The sequence below is a fragment of the Trachemys scripta genome, chromosome 3, assembly GCF_013100865.1.
Source record: "Trachemys scripta elegans isolate TJP31775 chromosome 3, CAS_Tse_1.0, whole genome shotgun sequence".
In the NCBI taxonomy this organism is placed as follows: domain Eukaryota; kingdom Metazoa; phylum Chordata; order Testudines; family Emydidae; genus Trachemys; species Trachemys scripta.
This window is the reverse complement of record NC_048300.1, coordinates 25,746,006-25,764,173: the sequence shown is the minus strand read 5'-3', so window position 1 is coordinate 25,764,173 and position 18,168 is coordinate 25,746,006. Positions and strand designations below refer to the sequence as shown.

Sequence of the window (18,168 nt, the reverse complement as noted above, 5' to 3'; positions counted from 1 at the left end):
TTCCAATGTGCATTACTTTGCATTTATCAACATTAAATTTCATCTGCCATTTGGTTGCCCAGTCACACAGTTTTGAGAGATCCTTTTGTGACTCTTTGCAGTCTGCCTGGGTCTAAACTATCTTGAGTAATTTTGTATCATCTGCAAATTTTGCCACCTCACCACACCTCTATACACACAAATCTGGACATCTTCATTTACAGACCTCCTGGTGCGAGGCTTCTTAACATGACATGCTCAAAACCTGTGAGCTTCAGGCCCTATCCATTCTGTGATGAACTAATCCCCTTAAAAGATGGGCACAATAAGTGCCTCTTCTATCTAGGAGAGTCCAACATAACTAGCAGATGCTCGATGTGCCTGTCATTTTCTGCTAGAATGCAGAAGTTGAAAGACAGGAGCCTCAAATTCCACCTCTGGAATATTTCATGAAGATCTCACTAGACCCTGAGGAGACAAGCTCCAAGATCCTCTTAGTGGACAAGCCAGTGTCATCCAGCTCTCTGTCAGTAGACAGACCACATTCAAAACTGGCACAGAAAATACTGTGCCAAAAAAGTAACCAGCATAGTTACCCCATCACAAAAGCCACCACATACATCATTGGAATCACAACAGGCACCAACACCTACAATGTCAAAGTCCAGCGCTGTCAGGAGTCGCTACAAACATAGAGGCAGAGTCTCCAGGGGAACTTGGTGTCCTTCCATAAGGACAGAAAACACAAACTCTCTGGAGAAAAATCCACCAGGCCTCCCACGGCATCAAGGGCTAGAGCAGGGGTCAGCAACCTTTCAGAAGTGGTGTGCCGAGTCTTCATTTATTCACACTAATTTAAGGTTTCATATGCCAGTAATACATTTTAACGTTTTTAGAAGGTCTCTTTCTATAAGTCTATAATATATAACTAAACAATTGTTGTATGTAAAGTAAATAAGGTTTTTAAAATGTTTAAGAAGCTTAATTTAAAATTAAATTAAAATGCAAAGCCCCCCGGACCGGTAGTGTGAGTGCCACTGAAAATCAGCTCACGTGTTGCCTTCGGCACGCATTCCATAGGTTGCCTACCCCTGGGCTAGAGGAAAGGAGCAGACTACATTGCATGAGACCCTGCTGGCACCAAGCCTGCTCTGGGACTGCACCCTTCAGTGGAAGACAGATCTAGGAAGGACCTGCCAGGACAGACCTTGGTACTGAGAGTGCCATACATTTCATCCATGACCCTAGAAGAGAGCAACTCCTCACAAGGTCATATAGTCTCCCTGTCCTCAAGTACAGAACCCTATCCCCTCAGGTCAGTGGTCAACACCAGGGAGAGACCTGCCTGATTCCCCTACAGGATTCAGACACCACCAGCTCTTAGAATGGCCACTACCTAGAGAGCCAACTGTACTAATACAGAAGGCCCCGCTGGCCCTATTTGGGTTACTGGGGTCCACTGTCTCAGTCTTCACCGCACTTGCCAAGAGGAAGAAGTCACTCTCCCCTTCAGCATTGCTGGGCAGACCGCTGCTGCCACAGAATCAGGAAGAACCAAATCGGGGCCAGAGCAACTCCAACACTTCCTATCACCACCTAAGGACCTCTCATCTTCATCTCATGACAAAGTGACACAAGTACCAGTGTCTGATGTCTTTAACTCATTTCAGTGGCAACTTGTGCATGTCAGAGAACCCCCACAAGCTATTTGACATCCTGTTAGCTTCTGGTCAAGCCAGGATTGCCTTCCCTATAAATGAAAGACTGAGGTACCAAGTACCTTCAATGTGATTTGAGGACTTCTACATACACTCCAACTCCAGGGTCCTTAGTTGTGGACAGGAGAAGTCTAAATGGAGCAAGAGTGGCCCCAAAGACAACTCAGCCTATTTGGGAGAAAATTACATTCTTCTGCCTTTCTTCATCTGGCTCACTGCCATGTCTAACTGGCTGAGTATGACTTCTTAAATTGGGACAGGGCAATCAGTTTGAACCCAGTAGAGGCACTGATACCAAAGATCCTGGACTCTATGCTGCTCCTGAAAAAAGGTGGCACTGGCATTCAATTCTCTCCAAGTCCACCTAGCAACAATACTGGCCTATCACACTCTAATACAGAAGCACACAATCTTTTCACATCCAAGAATGGCTACTTACCTGGCAGTAACTATGTTTTTTGAGATATTGTAGGTGTGGAGCTCACAACCTGCCATCCATCCCCACTTTTTAGAGTCCTCACCTAACATGAGCTTTGAATTGCAAAGCAATTGAAGGAGAGTTGTGGCCACCTCACCCTTTATGCCCTCATGTGAGAACACAAGGAGGCACCAGACAGAGGGTGAATGTGTGGTCCCAGTGGACACTGAAAATTTCAGCACATGCACACCTACAGGGAAATCCACATTGACTACAACATCTTGAAGAACCACAGATACTATAGGGTAAGCAATTGTTCTTTTCCAAAGTATGTGATTTTACTAACATACTATGGTTGTATCACAGCTGACTTTTCTGTGAGAAATACAGTAACAAGAAGAGAGTTTTAATTCAGTTTCCTAAAGAAATGGTAAAAATGTTACTAATGAGTTCTATAGTAAAGACTGTTTCTGTTTGTTATAGAATAACCTTACGTTTACTGGTGCCATAAATGGAGATGTCTATGTGTGGAAGGATCACTTTCTGGTTAGACTGGTGGCAAAAGCTCATACAGGTCCAGTGTTTACAATGTACACAACTCTTCGAGATGGACTAATTGTAACTGGAGGGAAGGAAAGACCGTAAGATACACATCTTCCTAAAATAGATTGTTTATGTCTGTGGCAGATTATTAGATCATTATTTATACAAAGCCCTAGATGTGCAAAGTGCTTCATAGATACAGATGCTCCCTGATTTATGCAAGCGTTCCGTTCCGGAACACCTTGTGTAACTCAAATTTTGCATAAGTCGGAAATGTATCTCTGACCATTATGCAACCCCCCCCCTCCGCCTCCCAAAAAACCCCCTCCTATTTCTAGCTAACTGAACTTTTTTCGTAAATTCGGATTTGCGTACGTCGGGTTTATGTAATTTGGGAGCGTCTATATATAAAAAGCAGAGGTACCTGTCCCACAAAGCTTATAATCTAAATGACACAAAACATAGCAAGGGATGTTAATAAGTAAAATACGGGAGGAGGATGTGGGTCACAACAGTGGAACGGGGAGCAGGAGGAGCAGTAGTATGGCAGCAGAGATAACTTTTGTGCAATCTTCCTTCTGTTTTTGTGGGGTTTCTGACCTCCTGCATAGTAAAGGCTGAGAGCAGCATTTTTGTCATAATTGTTAGATTTACTCAAATTCCAGACTCTCTCTTCTGACCATTTCTTTATCTTTGATTTACAAGATATTCTGTTTTCCAGAAGTCAAATATCCTTTTTCAGAGTTGACCACTTTTACAGCCAATGCGATAGTGGTTTGAGATTAATTAACAGAGAGATTGTGGCAAGGCACCTTCTCGGTCTGACCAGCCTCAGCTGTTTTTAGCCTTGATGAGACGGGCTTGGGGTAAAACAGTCCCTCTTGGCTGCACAGGGGCAGTCCGTCCTTCTCTTAGCCAGTGTTTTGGGCTTGTTTTTCTCCCTTCTGGGAGGGAATGCAGCCTCTCCTCCTGGAGAGGCTTGCTTCCTTGCTGCTACTTGCCTACTGGTAGCTTGACTCCTCTCTCTCTCCCCACTTCTTCTCCCCACAGGAGGGGAGAAGTTTAAAAAGGTGTCAGGCAGCCCTTAGTTGGAATCAGCTGATCCTAACTGATCTCATGTAACTCCCTCTCAGCTGATCCTAATTGAGCTCTGGTAACCACTTCTTAGCTGAACCTGATTGACCTGTAGTCACCCCTCCCCAGTTGATAGGGAGGAGGGCCTTTTAACCTTCTGGGTCTGTTTTCTCCTCTCCCCTTGCAGCCATTTGTCCTGATTTTATCACAAAACCTATTTGCCATTTACATCATGGTAGTGGTGGTAGTAGTAATAGTAGCAGCACTGCTTTGGAAAATATGCAAAATGATGGCTTGATACACTCATTTTTATTATTTCCTTGCCATAATACAGTAATGCACCTTCTTTAAATACAATACAAGGAGATTATGCATATATTTTGGTATTTAAACAATAATTTCTAAAAAGTACTACGTTAGCACTGAAATCTGCATATTTGATAAATTCCAGTCAGTGGGAAAGGAGAATTCCATATAATAGTTGACAACTTGCTCTTTTTCAGGACAAAAGAAGGCGGTGCCGTAAAATTGTGGGACCAGGAGATGAAGCGCTGCCGAGCATTTCAGCTTGAGACAGGACAGCTCATTGAGAGTGTGCGCTCGGTTTGTAGAGGAAAAGTAAGTGAGTCAATATGAAAAGTTTTACAATTTACTGCCTATTACTTTCATCATAAGAAGTCCCTATGTTATTCTTGATGTTGTTCTTGTTGCATGGAGGAGCAGGAAGAGAGCAAAGAGATGATAATCACTGAGGCCCCTGAGGCCCCTGTAAGTTTATGTGCAAAAATTTTGCACATGCACCTAGCTCAGTTTGCATGTACTAATCTACCTGATTTGCATGCCCATTTGCACATCCAAATATGGGGTATGAATTCCAAAGGGATGTATGAACATTTTTAGAAGTCTGGCTTAAACTGTGCCTCTATGAGCCAAATTCTGTGCTTAGATCAGTGCATGTGGAACTTCAGAGGGATTCCTTTTAGGATCATAGAATATCAGGGTTGGAAGAGACCTCAAGACCTCAAAGCAGGACCAATCCCCAGACAGATTTTTGCCCCAAATCCCCCCCTCCCTCAAGGATTGAACTCACAACCCTGGGTTTAGCAGGCCAATGCTCAAGCCACTGAGCTATCCCTCCTCCTTTGTGGGAGTCATACATGCATTCTGAGGACAGAATTGGCTTTAGACCCTGATTTGGTCCTCAAGCCAAGTCAGTGGAACTACTCATATGCTTATAGTTAAGCACTGCTTTTAAGTACCTTGCTAAATTTAGACCTTGGAAATTTAATATAATATTGATTCATGTGCATCAGCTCTTAAAAACAAATACTTATGTTTTGTATTTGTGTAATACATGGCAGTATTTTTAGATGTAAATGATAGACAAAGAATACTATTTTAAAAGGTGAATTACAACATTTGATTTAAACTGTATAATAAATCAGTAATAGAATACACTAAAATTCTAAACATGTTAATTACAAATAGTTTTCTATTTAATATAAAAAAAAGTAAAAAGTTTTGTAACTCAGCCTGAATAGTAGATTTTTGTGCACCAGTAAAATGTAGACATTATGGCCTGACTTTTATGGTAATGAGTAAACAATTGCACATCTACATTTTTAGGCATAAACAGTACATGTCTAACAGCTATTTGCACATACTGATACATAATGATATTGGCTCTATTTAACTTTGCATTATTGGACCCTAGGAATTCAGAATATCCTTAATCTTCTAAACATGTTGTGTTAGTGTACAGTCAGAGGTTCAAATTCAGTGCAATAATAATAACAATATTACTTAGCTCTAAATCATTAATAAGTAGGTCTCACTCTACTTTAATTTACCTCTTCTTACACTTTTCTTCCAACCCCTTGCAGTGTAAGTTAGACCAACTTAGAGTACATTAAGTATAGGTAGAGCAGATCTAAGAAAATCTAACTGAGCATAAGATGCCCTAATGATCATTTACATTGACTCCTTTGCACATTTCTCACAGTGTAAAGGAGCCGTTAGCATAAATGAGAATCAGGATCAAGCAAGTCTAAATTAGCCAAAAGAGGTCTAAATTACACCACCTTATGTATCATTTCTGAATTTGACCTAAGTGTTATAACCACCTGTTTTCAGTGAATGTCACTACCTGACAGTGGATGAGTATATTTGACTGTGGAGGAGATACAGAGATTTAGTGGTAAAAGAATATAAGATAAAAATAATGAAAGATAAAGAATGTGGAAAACAGTGACATTTTTTCCTAATCTTGTGGATGAATGTTGTGTTCATGACAGTCAAGGACTGATAACATACGCAGGTGCTACAATTTATCGTGAAGCCCGCCACTGCATCTGAATCCTTCCAACATCACTGTTACTCCACTTTTGTGTCTTTCATGAGCAGAGTCTGCCAGTCATGCCAAATTGTATATAAACTCTATAATCTGGACAAAAAAAAACCCTAGGGACCTAAACCAGGATTTGAAAATTGGTCTCTGGAAATGAAAGACTAGTTCACTTAATATATTGTTTCAAGATGCTGAATGAAGCATAAATCAAGGCTAGTTATAATAAATTCTCTGTTACACATCTTATATTTTAATGTGTTGATATTATGTGCATTATTTTGATAATCTGGTTCTCACCATATTTTGACTACAACAGGGCAAAATTTTAGTGGGAACCAAAGATGGGGAAATACTTGAAGTAGGCGAAAAAAATGCTGCTTCAAACCTGCTGATTGACAATCACATGGAAGGAGAGATTTGGGGTTTAGCAGCTCACCCCACGAAAGACATATTTATCACTGCAAGTAATGATGGAACAGCAAGAATCTGGGACCTCTGTGACAAAGTGAGTACCATTTAAACTAAGAAGCATGTCATCAGTAGCACTATCATTACATAATCAAGATTTTTCCAACTGTAAGCTATGTGTTGCCCTCTGTTCATGTATGCAACTCTCTTTGAAGCATGCACATATACAGGGCACGTTTGTCCCTATATTTCCATGTTGTTCCCATATTAATCTGTAGTGTGAAAAGGTGAGTCTTTGGTGATATGGTTCATTGCTGTTTCTAAAAGAAATCCATCTGCATTTTGCTGAGATGTGCAGCTATTTGAAACCTCCCAGGCTTAAGAAGTGCTTTCTGTCACGTATGGACTGTGAAATGTATTTAAAAACAAAATTTAGAAGATATAGAATGGCTTGGGTCAATGTTCTAATTGAATGCAAACAGCTAGGGTGCACAGGGCCAGCAGTGGGGAAAGTACACACTGTGCCGTCAAAAATTGTGTAGAAAGTGCTCCAAAACTCCCTGTCTGCAAACATAATACCTCCTTCCACCACCACTTAAGTTCTGTAGCTCCACTGGCCCCCAGAGCTGTATCTTAGTCTTAAATTTGCATTAATTATCTGGTTGGACCTGGGTTATATCTACACTACAGACTTCTGCCAGCATAGTTATGTCTGTCAGGTATGTGAAGAGATGTGATCCCTGAACAACATAGCTGTGCTGGCAGAAGTCCCTGGGGTAGATTCAGTTATACCAGCAAAGCTCACACTTTTACCATTATAGCTTGTTTTGCTTGGGTATGTATGTGGAATAAGATAATAAAAGCACCCCTTTACTGGAATAATTTGCATCCAAACTACCTGACAGTGGCTCAAAAATAATATGGACCATTTTTTAATATCAACTACATTTAATATAAACACAGTAAGGTAAGTGAAGAAGTAGGAACATTGATGGCATTAACTGGTTTAACAAATCAAAAGAACTTCAGATTTAATAGTTAAATAAATTATTCAAATCAGCGTTAAACCCATATAGAAACTGATTTTACAGCCTTTTTTGCTGGGCTACCTCCTTGTAATGAGTTCAGTGCAAGATGACTGGAAGCACTGAAATGTCCATTTTAATCAAAGCCTTACTTTCAAATTTATTTTACAATGTATATCTGGTGAGAAGTGACTTACGATGCGAAATTTCATACTGTCATTTTGAGGAAACTATACAATTTTCTTTTAAGTAAGCATATTTTTGTTCTCTTATAGATAGCTTTGCTTAAAAGAGACTTATTTCTTGATAGTTTTCTATAAAGAGAAAAAACTAGTAAGAAATCATTGTTTTTGTTATTACAGAAATTGCTGAATAAAGTGAATTTAGGCCATGCTGCAAGATGTGCTGCATATAGTCCTGATGGTGAGATGGTAGCTATTGGAATGAAGAATGGAGAATTTGTCATCTTGCTTGTAAACAGTCTTAAAGTTTGGGGCAAAAAACGAGACCGGAAATCAGCTATTCAGGATATCAGGTACATCAGAAATTCAGTTGAAATGTGAATGTGGCCCTAAACCTGCAGTCCTTATTAGGGTCATTTCCTGATTGAACTAGGATGGATTCTCTTTAACTGGAGTCTTTAAATCAAGATTAGAGGACTTCAGTAACTCAGACAAAGGTTATGGGCCTACTATAGGAATGGGTGGGTGAAGTTCTGTGGCCAGTGCTGACAGAAGGTTAGACTAGGTGATCATGATGGCCCTTTCAGGCCTTAAAGTCTAGGAGTCTAATCTCCACCTGAATACAGCTAGTAGTCTTTGCATATTAGACTTTTAATAAGAGGAGTTAATGTTACGGTACAATATCACCACATAGCACTGGGAAATCCCGTATCTCAGCCTCAAAGGGTAAATGGTACTTTACCCATATTGTTAGGCACTTCGTAATAATGAAATATTAACAATTCTTAACTACATATGCTTCAAGCATCAGTGTTTCTTTCTGATTCAACTGTTTCAACATTAGTGGTGAGGTTTGGTCTGGAACAGAACTTGTTATTGTTTGTCAGTCTTTTCTTAGAAAAGATTGAACTTTTATACCTTAAGAACAGTGGATCAAAGCAAACAAAAATCTTAACAAATGCACCAATACAGCAAATTATATCCCTGCTTCATGATTTGTTGTCTAGAATCAGCCCCGATAACAGATTTTTGGCTGTTGGCTCACACGAACATACGGTCGATTTTTATGACCTCACCCAAGGCACAACCTTAAACCGGATAGGCTACTGCAAAGATATTCCAAGTTTTGTTATTCAGATGGATTTTTCAGCAGACAGCAGATATATTCAGGTATGTTTTAGGTGGGTGTGCAGTTGTTTAGAGTTCCTCTCATTAATTGTTCATCAAACACTTAAAGGAACAAAATTAAGCATATAAAAAGCCTTCCAAAAGTCTGGCCTGTAAAGCATAAGACTAAAGGTGGGGGATAGCTCAGTGATTTGAGCATTGGCCTGCTAAACCCAGGGTTATGAGTTCAATCCTTGAGGGGGTTAGTTAGGGAATGGGGGTAAAAATCTGTCTGGGTCCTGCTTTGAGCAGGGGGTTGGACTAGATGACCTCCTGAGGTCCCTTCCAACCCTGATATTCTATGATCTAAAGAGCTCTGTTCATCCACAAACATCCCCTATATCTATCCGTTGTCCCAAGAAACAAGTACAAGCCTTGCTATGAAATGGTCTGTGAGTTAGAAGAGCGTTTTGGTGTACTGGCATGCAAGTGAGTATAACCAGCATCCCAATTGTCAGCAAAATTCCTGTATTCAAAACTGCAATAACAAATAGCTGTTGGGTTGGAATTAAGGATTAATGAATCTAGGGATTTGTAACTACACTTATATATTACCCTATTAGGACTTATCAGTATGGTAGAATTACCTGGCCTCATGAAGGTAAAAGCTGGGTCTAGAGTACAGGCGCACACAGTAATGGTAGAACAGTAAAAATGGGTACATTTGTGATGGGTTGGACCCCCTGGGATGTCACCAGGTGTGCTGGGATGCCAGAGTCAGACTGTTCTGTCAGCCTGGGTCCCCTTTACCTGGCCTTGCTGGGTTAGGGTCCCCAGCCTTTTCCAGCCAAGCACACAGGCAGGGCCACACCCACCTGCACAAAGAGATAGAGATCTGCTCTGGGAATGCTCAGCTTAAGGGGCTTGCCACAGCACCCAGCTGTTCACCCCCACTTGGAGTACAAACCCAAAATTATATGAAATTCACCTCTTCCCTTAATGTGGAGGAGGGTGTACACAATTTCTTGCTCCTTCCCCCCAGTTAGAAATCACATAAACTGGGTTATATTATAAACCAGAAATAAATGTATTAACTATAACAGGTGTATTTGAAATAGTTAAGGAGGTAGCTGACAGAACAAGGCAGATTACTAAGAAAATAAAACAGAGCATGCAAACTAAGCTTAATACACTAAAGAAACTGGTTACATGTAAGTTCTAAATGTGGTTTTAATAATCTTCTTCACAGGCCAGACGCCCTTCCAGCCTGGGTTCAGTTCTTTTCCCCAGTTCATTCTTAGTTGTTTCCAGCAGTCATCTTGGGTGGGGAAGAAGGAGAGCTCTCACAACCAGGATTACCTCACTCCCCACCCTTAAATAGGATTTGCATAAGGCGGGAGTCCTTTGTTTCCTAGTTTGGCCCCCCTTCTCTTACAGTGGAAAGTTACAAGAAGTCCCAGGTAATGTTTTAGTATCAGGTAACAAGACCACCTGACTCTGTAGGGCCCCTGTAGCCATTCTTCACAGGCTGACCCACATATTCACAGGAACACAAAACTCTTTTACAGTCCATTGTCTCTTGCTGATGGGCCATCAGCACTATTGGGCTTTTTCATTGTTGTACCTGAAGTGTTAGCGGCAGAGGGTGGGGGGAGGACAGTAGTTGTGTACCCCCTCCTCCACATTGAGGGAAGAGGCGCATTTCATAATATATCTTTGGGTCTGTACTCCAAGGGAGATGGACATCTGAGTGCTGGAGCAAGTCCCTTAAGCTGAGTCTTCCCAGAGCTGATCTGCAGCTGGGTGTGACCCTGCCTGTGTGTGTGTTAGAGGATGTTTTAAGAACCTGGCTCAGCAAGACAGGTTAAAGAGGGCCCATGCTGGCAGAACAGGTAGACTCAGGGGTATCTCAGCACACCAGGTGACATCCCGGGGTGAGAGGGGGTGTCCAACCTGTCACAACATTCTTTCACTATTGTGTTCTGCAAAGTCCACAGAAAATGGCTGGTCTCACACACACAAGTACTCTGTATCCTTAGGGCTCAAATATGCCTTTAGAGCGCTGATCATCATCAAAGATGTTGAGCTACAGGGAGCTGCATGAGGTATTGTGCACGACACCTTTTGAAGCTCCCAAGTGTGTGTGGGTAGCATACCTGTTGCTATTCCTTTTAAGGGGGAGGTACAGCATGTGCTCTTCTCCACAGCTGGGCAGTTATGCTATCCACAGTAAAGGGAGTGGGGGCAGATCCTTGTCTTTCACAAATGTCATTGCCCCTTTGGGATCACAAAAGAGTCTGCAAGGGTGGCTAGTTCTTGCAAGGGGATTCAGGGAGTAGGGATTTTGTTTTACCTTGCACCTGCTTCAAGGGGCCAGCAATGTTTTGACCTATAATTTTTGCTATGGAAGCTGAGAGCATAAAGGCTTCTCTTTACTCTCAGATACTGTATGAAAAATCTCTAAGACTGAGCATAGTGCAATGTATATCATCACATAGCAAGAGGATCTGCTGGCAACAAAAATGCAAAAGCTCTCTATTAGCTAGAAGCAAAGTTAGTTTCACACTTTTAATACCACAGTAGATAATTATACAGTATCTCACATATTTTTGTCCAAGTCAACAGTACTAAAGTACATGAACCCAAATGGTTCACAGTTTCCTTCCAAGATGTCAGATGCTGCCAACTTTGACAGGAAGATGTGAGATAGTACAGGTAATAATCTAATTGAGAGATTATTCATCAACAATGGATTATTAGTATGAGCTGCTCATTCAACAGCCAAATCGTTAGTTCATACTGTAAATTTGTTGTGATTAGTTTATATTGTATATAACTCAATTACAAAAGCCCAAGGAAAGCCATAAACTTAGAGATATAGGTAAATTACTATATTGTCCCTCTGGAAACCATTACTGTTAAGAAATAAACTTTTAATTTTGAAACATTGAAATAACATCAAAATACATTTATGGAAAAGTTAATATACTCTTTCTACATTCAGGTATCAACCGGTGCCTATAAACGTCAGGTTCATGAGGTGCCATTGGGAAAGCAAGTGGTAGATGCCACACTAATAGAAAAGATCACATGGGCCACATGGACAAGGTGATGAAATGTCTAAAAACCAAAGAACTTGTTTTTACAAGCAACTGATTGTGCATGAATCTGTACTACAGAAATAGGATAAGTGTTATGAAAGTGCAGCTAGTGCTGGGATTCACAGAGTTTTGGGCTCTTTTAGATTTGCAAAACTATTATATGAAGAACGCTAGCTCTTTTGCTTTTCTGAGGCCCTGTCTGCACTGTACTTTTAGAATGAATTTATAACTAGTTGGTGTCACAGTTGCCTCTGTAGATGGTTTGTACCCACACACACAATGTGGTTGGTACTCAGGATTATCCCCTACGCACATCTGTGTAATCACTCTTGGCCAATCCCCTTTACTCCCAGCCACCTGAGCTGCCTGATATGCCAGAATGCACTTTGTGTGCAGCCCTCCAGGCACTCTGTCCCTTGCTGAGGCACTCTGCGGTCACTTCTCACATTTTGCACCAATACATACACAGTTAGGCGGCATGATAGATGTGGCTAGAAAGAAAGCAGGGCTGACATGATCATGTTATGAAAAAGTTGTTGCATGGCCGCTACTTAAATGTGGTTATTATAACTGAGTTACATAGGACCATCGCAACCTGATTAAAAAAACATGGCTGTACGCTTAGTGTAGACAGAGCTGTAATGAACAGCGCAGCCTATTTACTCTCTATGGCTTTTTAATTACAGTGTAGTTTAAAATTAATGAACTATACTAATGCCATTGGTACAGGCATTAATCAGAAGATCTGCCAGTATCCAGTGAGATGACAATACATACAAGCTTAGCTCTTAGGGAACAAGGGTAGGATTGAATAACACATTCGCTCTTACTGCTTTGTTATCAAGCAAACACAAGACCGCAATGCAATTACAATGGCCTCTTCTGTCAGCGAGTGTAGGAGAGGGTGCCGATACATTTGACAGCTGATATGTAGGCAAACATTCTAAGTGAGGGAATAACAGTTATTTTAAGAAACACTCTAGATACAAACAATAATCCCCTCACTTGAGTAGTTAGGGCCCAGGAAAGGAGTATTACTAGGAGGCATCACGCTATAAAATTTCAATGTGAGTGGGAGCATACATGTGGGGGAAAGGAAGAGTCTCACTGAGGCAGGATGTATTTATATCTCACATGAGGGGGGATATATGGGGGCTAGTGCCTCATGAGGGGTGTACATCTTGATGGGACTTGTGTTGTGGTCTAGGGCATGAGGGAAAATGAGCACGTGGGGTGCTCTCTCCATACCATGAAGATGCATTTGGGTGCAATAATGTACAAGGACAAGGTGAATCCCTAAGGAGAGCAGTTTACTAATAGTCACCCACCATTGTCCTGCTGTAAAGCCAACCATTATGCCCATAACACTGGTCCAGAAGAGCTAGTGGCCCATGCTTTTTCATAACTATCTTCTTTTTTTATATTTTGGAGCAGCATTCTTGGAGATGAAGTCATTGGGATTTGGCCAAGAAACGTTGATAAAGCAGATGTCAACTGTGCGTGTGTGACCCATGCTGGTTTAAATATAGTGACAGGAGATGATTTTGGTCTAGTGAAACTTTTTGACTTTCCATGCACAGAAAAATTTGTAAGTGTACATTTTAGCTTTTATTTTACTCTAAGATGCTTGGTTTTGTGTTTAACCAGTTTTACAATGCCCTGAAGACAAAGAAGTGCCAATAGGTTAGAAGTGTATTACACTAAATGAAATGTGTATTTTCATATACTTGCAAAAGAATATAGGGTTTGTTTGTTTTTAATGGCTGTAATAGTTTATTTATTGTCTGCAATACTCTGTCTTCTTTCTAATAGGCCAAACACAAGCGTTATTTTGGTCATTCTGCTCATGTTACCAGCATACGCTTTTCTCATGATGACAAGTATGTTATAAGTACAGGAGGAGATGACTGCAGGTAACTCCTTATTTTACTAAGCAAGAATTTTATAAACAGGTATGGTCCACCCCCATTGCAATACTGTGTTTAGCATTTTCTCAGAGCATGCTGCCACACGGCATCTGAAATCCATTTATGTAGCAACATAAAGACTAGGCTAAAACACTCTCAGTACTTGGCTATCAAGGCTGGACTATTGATGAGGATGTCATGCTCAATAAACACAGGTCAGAAAATTTAACACATTTTAAAGAAAAATAATATGAATGACAACCTCAAAGATCACAAACCAGGATAAAACGTTATAAGGAATAGCAACCCTCATGCTTTGGATTTAAACTAACCATGAAGGGGTAGAGTCCCAAAGGCATCACTGTCATTCACAAAACCCCTGCTCAGCTGCCCCTTACCCTAGAGCAGTGGGCCCCAAACTGTGGGGCACACCCGCCCTAGAGGAGTGCAGAGGAACATTCGGGAAGGACACAGCAAGGCCTGGCCAGCCCCCACAGGGGGCCCAGGAGGGAGCACCACCCAGTCCCACTCCGCCCCCAGCTCTGCCGGAGTCCCAGCTGCGGCCCCGGCTCCCAGCTGTAGCACCACTCCCTGCCCCAGCCTTGGCCCCGAAACATGGCCCAGCCACGGCTTCCACTCTCAGCCCTGACCCTAGCCTCAGCCCCGGGCTCCACTCCCAGCCTCTGCTTTGGCCCCTGACCATGGCTTCTGCTCCCAGTCCCACCCCCATTCCCAGCTGTGGCTCCAGTCCCGGCCCCACACCTGCTCCTAGCTGCAAACCCCCCCCCACAGCCTTGGCCCCCCCGCCCCTGTCTGCCTGGGAGCTGCAACCATGAAAATCTTGGGGACCACTGCCCTAGAGGCACCTAAAGTCCCTAGGTGCCTACATCTCTGATGGAAAAGACCCCAAAATTCAGCAGCTAAGTCCAGACACCACCCAGAAACTTGGTACCTAAACCCCAGCAGGAGTCACACTTAGGACACATTCTAAGCCCCCATAAGATGGCAAGGAGGCACTCTCCCTTATAACCTTTAGTCCATGGTTAGAGCACTCATGCGGGGTGTGGGTAGGGTGACCAGATGTCCCAATTTTATAGGGACAGGTCCAAGATTTGGGGCTTTGTCTTATGTAGTTACCTCTTACCCCCCCTCCCCAGTCCCGATTTTTCACCCTTGCTGTCTGGTCACCCTAGGTGTGGGAGACCAAGGTTCAATTCTCCCTTCTGCCTGAGGGGAAGAAGGAAATTGAATTTAGGTTTCTCATCTGCAGGGAGTGCCCTACTCTAGACTATAGAGCCACTCAACTCTCCTGCTGGCCCAATGCCTATATAATTATTCATTTAATAATTTATCCACAGTGGAACAGCTCCAACAGGAGAAATTGAGAGTGACCCACCCCAGCATATCCTATAGCTCCAGGGTTAAGGCATACTCCTGAGAGGTGGGAGACCCAAAATCCTTCTCCACGTTAGCTGGAGAAGAACTCTCCCAAATCACAGTGTCCTAGCCTCTGGCTTAAAGGGTATAAGGGGGTGGGGGCATAATGCAGCAGCAGCAGCATTTCTTCCAAAACAAACAGCTCCAGTACCTAACTCCAGGAGAGGGGGCCCAGTTGTGAATCCTGAGCAGAATCTCCCAAAGGGTCTCCCTTCAGCCCAGTACAATGCTAGGATGCACTCAGGAACTTTTAGAGCAAGCCAGCAGGTTCCACAGGGCCACTTAGTGTGTGACCCACTGGTCAGCCGTAGTATTTACACCTGGCTTGTGTACACTAATGCACTATGTAGACAAGCCCTTAGGCTTAGGTTACACCCTTCTCATTAGCTTTGGTGTCTTCCCACTCATCTTGTTGGCTTTTTGGATCCCATTCTCAGCTGCCTAACCCACCTCAATCATTGTATAGGACGTTGAGCACTCAGGTGGGAGACGGGTTGAAGTCTCTGCTCTGAATCAGGCAGAGGACAGATTGGAGGCTATATAGCCCAGAGGCAGGAAAGCGCTGGTCTATGAGTGGGGTTCCTATTCAGTATAATACATATGATTATTATTAATAATAATCCTCAAAAAACAGGTAAGCAGAAATGCAAGAAACAAACTCCAAGTATGGCTAAATGGCAAATTGCAAGAACTTAGTTGAGCCACACAGATCCAGAAAATAGAAATGCAGCTCAAACAGAAAAGTAAGCAATGCCAGTGAAATGTAAGGTGTAACTAGAGTGGTTTGATGGACGAGCAACTAACCATACCCATAACACAATGAAGTTCATGTAGATGAGAAGCAGGAAGGCTGCAAGAGAAAGTTGCTATTGACCTAGCACAGGCAAAAGGAGTAAGTAAAAGGCCACTGTGAGACAGCTGAAGTATTGCTTTGAATCAGTTGTCCTAGATCATGGTAGTGAGATACCTACATTTTTTACGTACGAAAGATGAGGCACTGTTTGAAATGTCAAAAATGAAAGTGTTGGCAGAAACTGATTTCCATAGATATGACAACCCTAACTGATAGGAAAGATTTGCCTAATTGCCAATCAGTTGTTCACAGATGCTTAGTCAGCATATCCAGAGGAAAATTTCACAGACAGGACAATTGATCTGATTCACGTAGGAATTGCTATTGGTTCTATGGAAATATGCATATTTCCATGATTCACAAAACCAAATACTGGTTCAAGTGTAACTGTTGAGCAGTTTACCATGTGTTACTGAGTAACCATCAACATGCCAGTGACTTTGTCCAAAGGCACACAATGAGTTGGGGTACAGCCAAGATTAAAATTCAGTCATTGTACCAGCCCAACTTCTCTCTGAAGCAAGCTGGATAATTTGTGAGCAAACGCTGAAAGTAAAAAAAAACAAACAAACAAACAAAAAAAACAACCCCATACTAGGTGTTTACAGTTGTTTTATGAATAAGGGAGCAGTGTTGTTCTTTGAAAAGTGACTGCGCAAAAATGTATCATAGGGCTCCTTGGTCATTTTCTCTTATTGACATCCATACTAAACCTGCTCAGTTTGGGAGTAAAAGGATAGGGTTTTTTTCCACAAGTGCTGAAGCTGCAAACACAACCTGCAATCTGTACAGTATTATTCTAGTGCTAATTGTTAAAGATAACTTTACCACCAATTAACTTTTTTTTAGTGTATTTGTGTGGAGATGTCTTTGAAAGAGGAATTCCCTTGCTTCTGGTGCTGCAACTACCATGTGACTGCAGAGGAGTGGAGAAGAGTCACGCCAGTCCACAATGCTTTGGCTGCTCTAATTTCATAACAAAAATGCTGCATGGATTACACACTTTCGGAATCTGAGTGTGGTAATAGAGTGCTACTACGATCTTGTATTTGAAAGACTGTGATGCCCTTGTGATGGAAGCTGAAGTTTTAAAGGTTGTTCCTAGGCCTCAGCAATGAACAGTTCAATCATTAAACTGCTTTTGCTAAATATTTTTTAATTATTCCAAGCAGCTACAACTGAAGCCTATCAAAAAAACAAAAACAAAAAAACAAAAACACCCCACCTTTGAGTGTCAGTAATCCTAAAATGTAACACAGCATTTAATTTGTGAATCTGTAAAATCATTTCTTTACACCTTCCTTCAGGAATGTTCCCATTTTAACACAACTTTAAAACTCTTGTTTGGAATTTTATGCATTGTGAGCAAGGCTTTGTATTTTTTTTAAAATGACCACAGGGGGTTTCACATTCACGTTCAATAACCAAATGAACCAAGTAACACATTTTTAAAGTTCACTATTTTTTAAAAGAACACATTTAATTTACAAAGTTTTCTATCCATGAAGTGCCTTTGAAAGAGTTTGCCAATAGGCCTCCCACCACGGTCAGCATGGTGCTATAAACTTCCATCATGAGGAGGGCTTAACACAAACACTTTTTCCAGATCTGACATGGTCACCCATTTTTTGCTGGTACTATTCTTAATACTGTCACAACTGAATTCCAAAATGTTTCCTTCAGAAAGAACATACATACTGTTATACAAGCAATTATCTGAACCTCCTGTTTGTCAGTGACATGAACAATCTATTAATGGGCGGAATGTATCTGACTCAAGAAGGTAGCAGGTCAAGGCCAGGATTTAAACTCAACTCTGAGGGATGATATGGGTACAAAGGACTTTTTTCAGGGAGGGGGGAAAAGAAAATAATTAAACTACTGTTATCTTCTTGTGTTCCTCCCTCTCTTTGGGTCTGTGCTTTATAGTTGACTACTTATACAGTAAAAGTTTAGTAAATTGCTTTGGACTCTTCCAAGAAGCACCATTTCCCATCTTTTACTCAGGAAGAGCTTCTCGGAGATGTGCTTATTGTACATAATGAATGACAGGTAAAGCAGTAAGAAGA

At 41.6% G+C, this 18,168-nt stretch overlaps 1 protein-coding gene across 1 annotated transcript in view; it reads left to right on the top strand.

Moving 5' to 3' along the window:
• EML6 (EMAP like 6) overlaps positions 1–17,647 on the top strand; it is a 352,965-nt gene extending 335,318 nt beyond the window's left edge. Inside the window, exons 38-46 of the mRNA XM_034764322.1 lie at positions 2,599–2,756; positions 4,236–4,350; positions 6,396–6,584; positions 7,875–8,047; positions 8,702–8,864; positions 11,806–11,909; positions 13,337–13,490; positions 13,715–13,815; positions 16,949–17,647. Of these exons, the coding sequence (XP_034620213.1) occupies positions 2,599–2,756; positions 4,236–4,350; positions 6,396–6,584; positions 7,875–8,047; positions 8,702–8,864; positions 11,806–11,909; positions 13,337–13,490; positions 13,715–13,815; positions 16,949–16,973 (1,182 nt within the window). The 3' untranslated portion in view covers positions 16,974–17,647. The remainder of the gene's footprint in view (positions 1–2,598; positions 2,757–4,235; positions 4,351–6,395; positions 6,585–7,874; positions 8,048–8,701; positions 8,865–11,805; positions 11,910–13,336; positions 13,491–13,714; positions 13,816–16,948) is intronic.
• Positions 17,648–18,168: the final 521 nt, after the last annotated feature.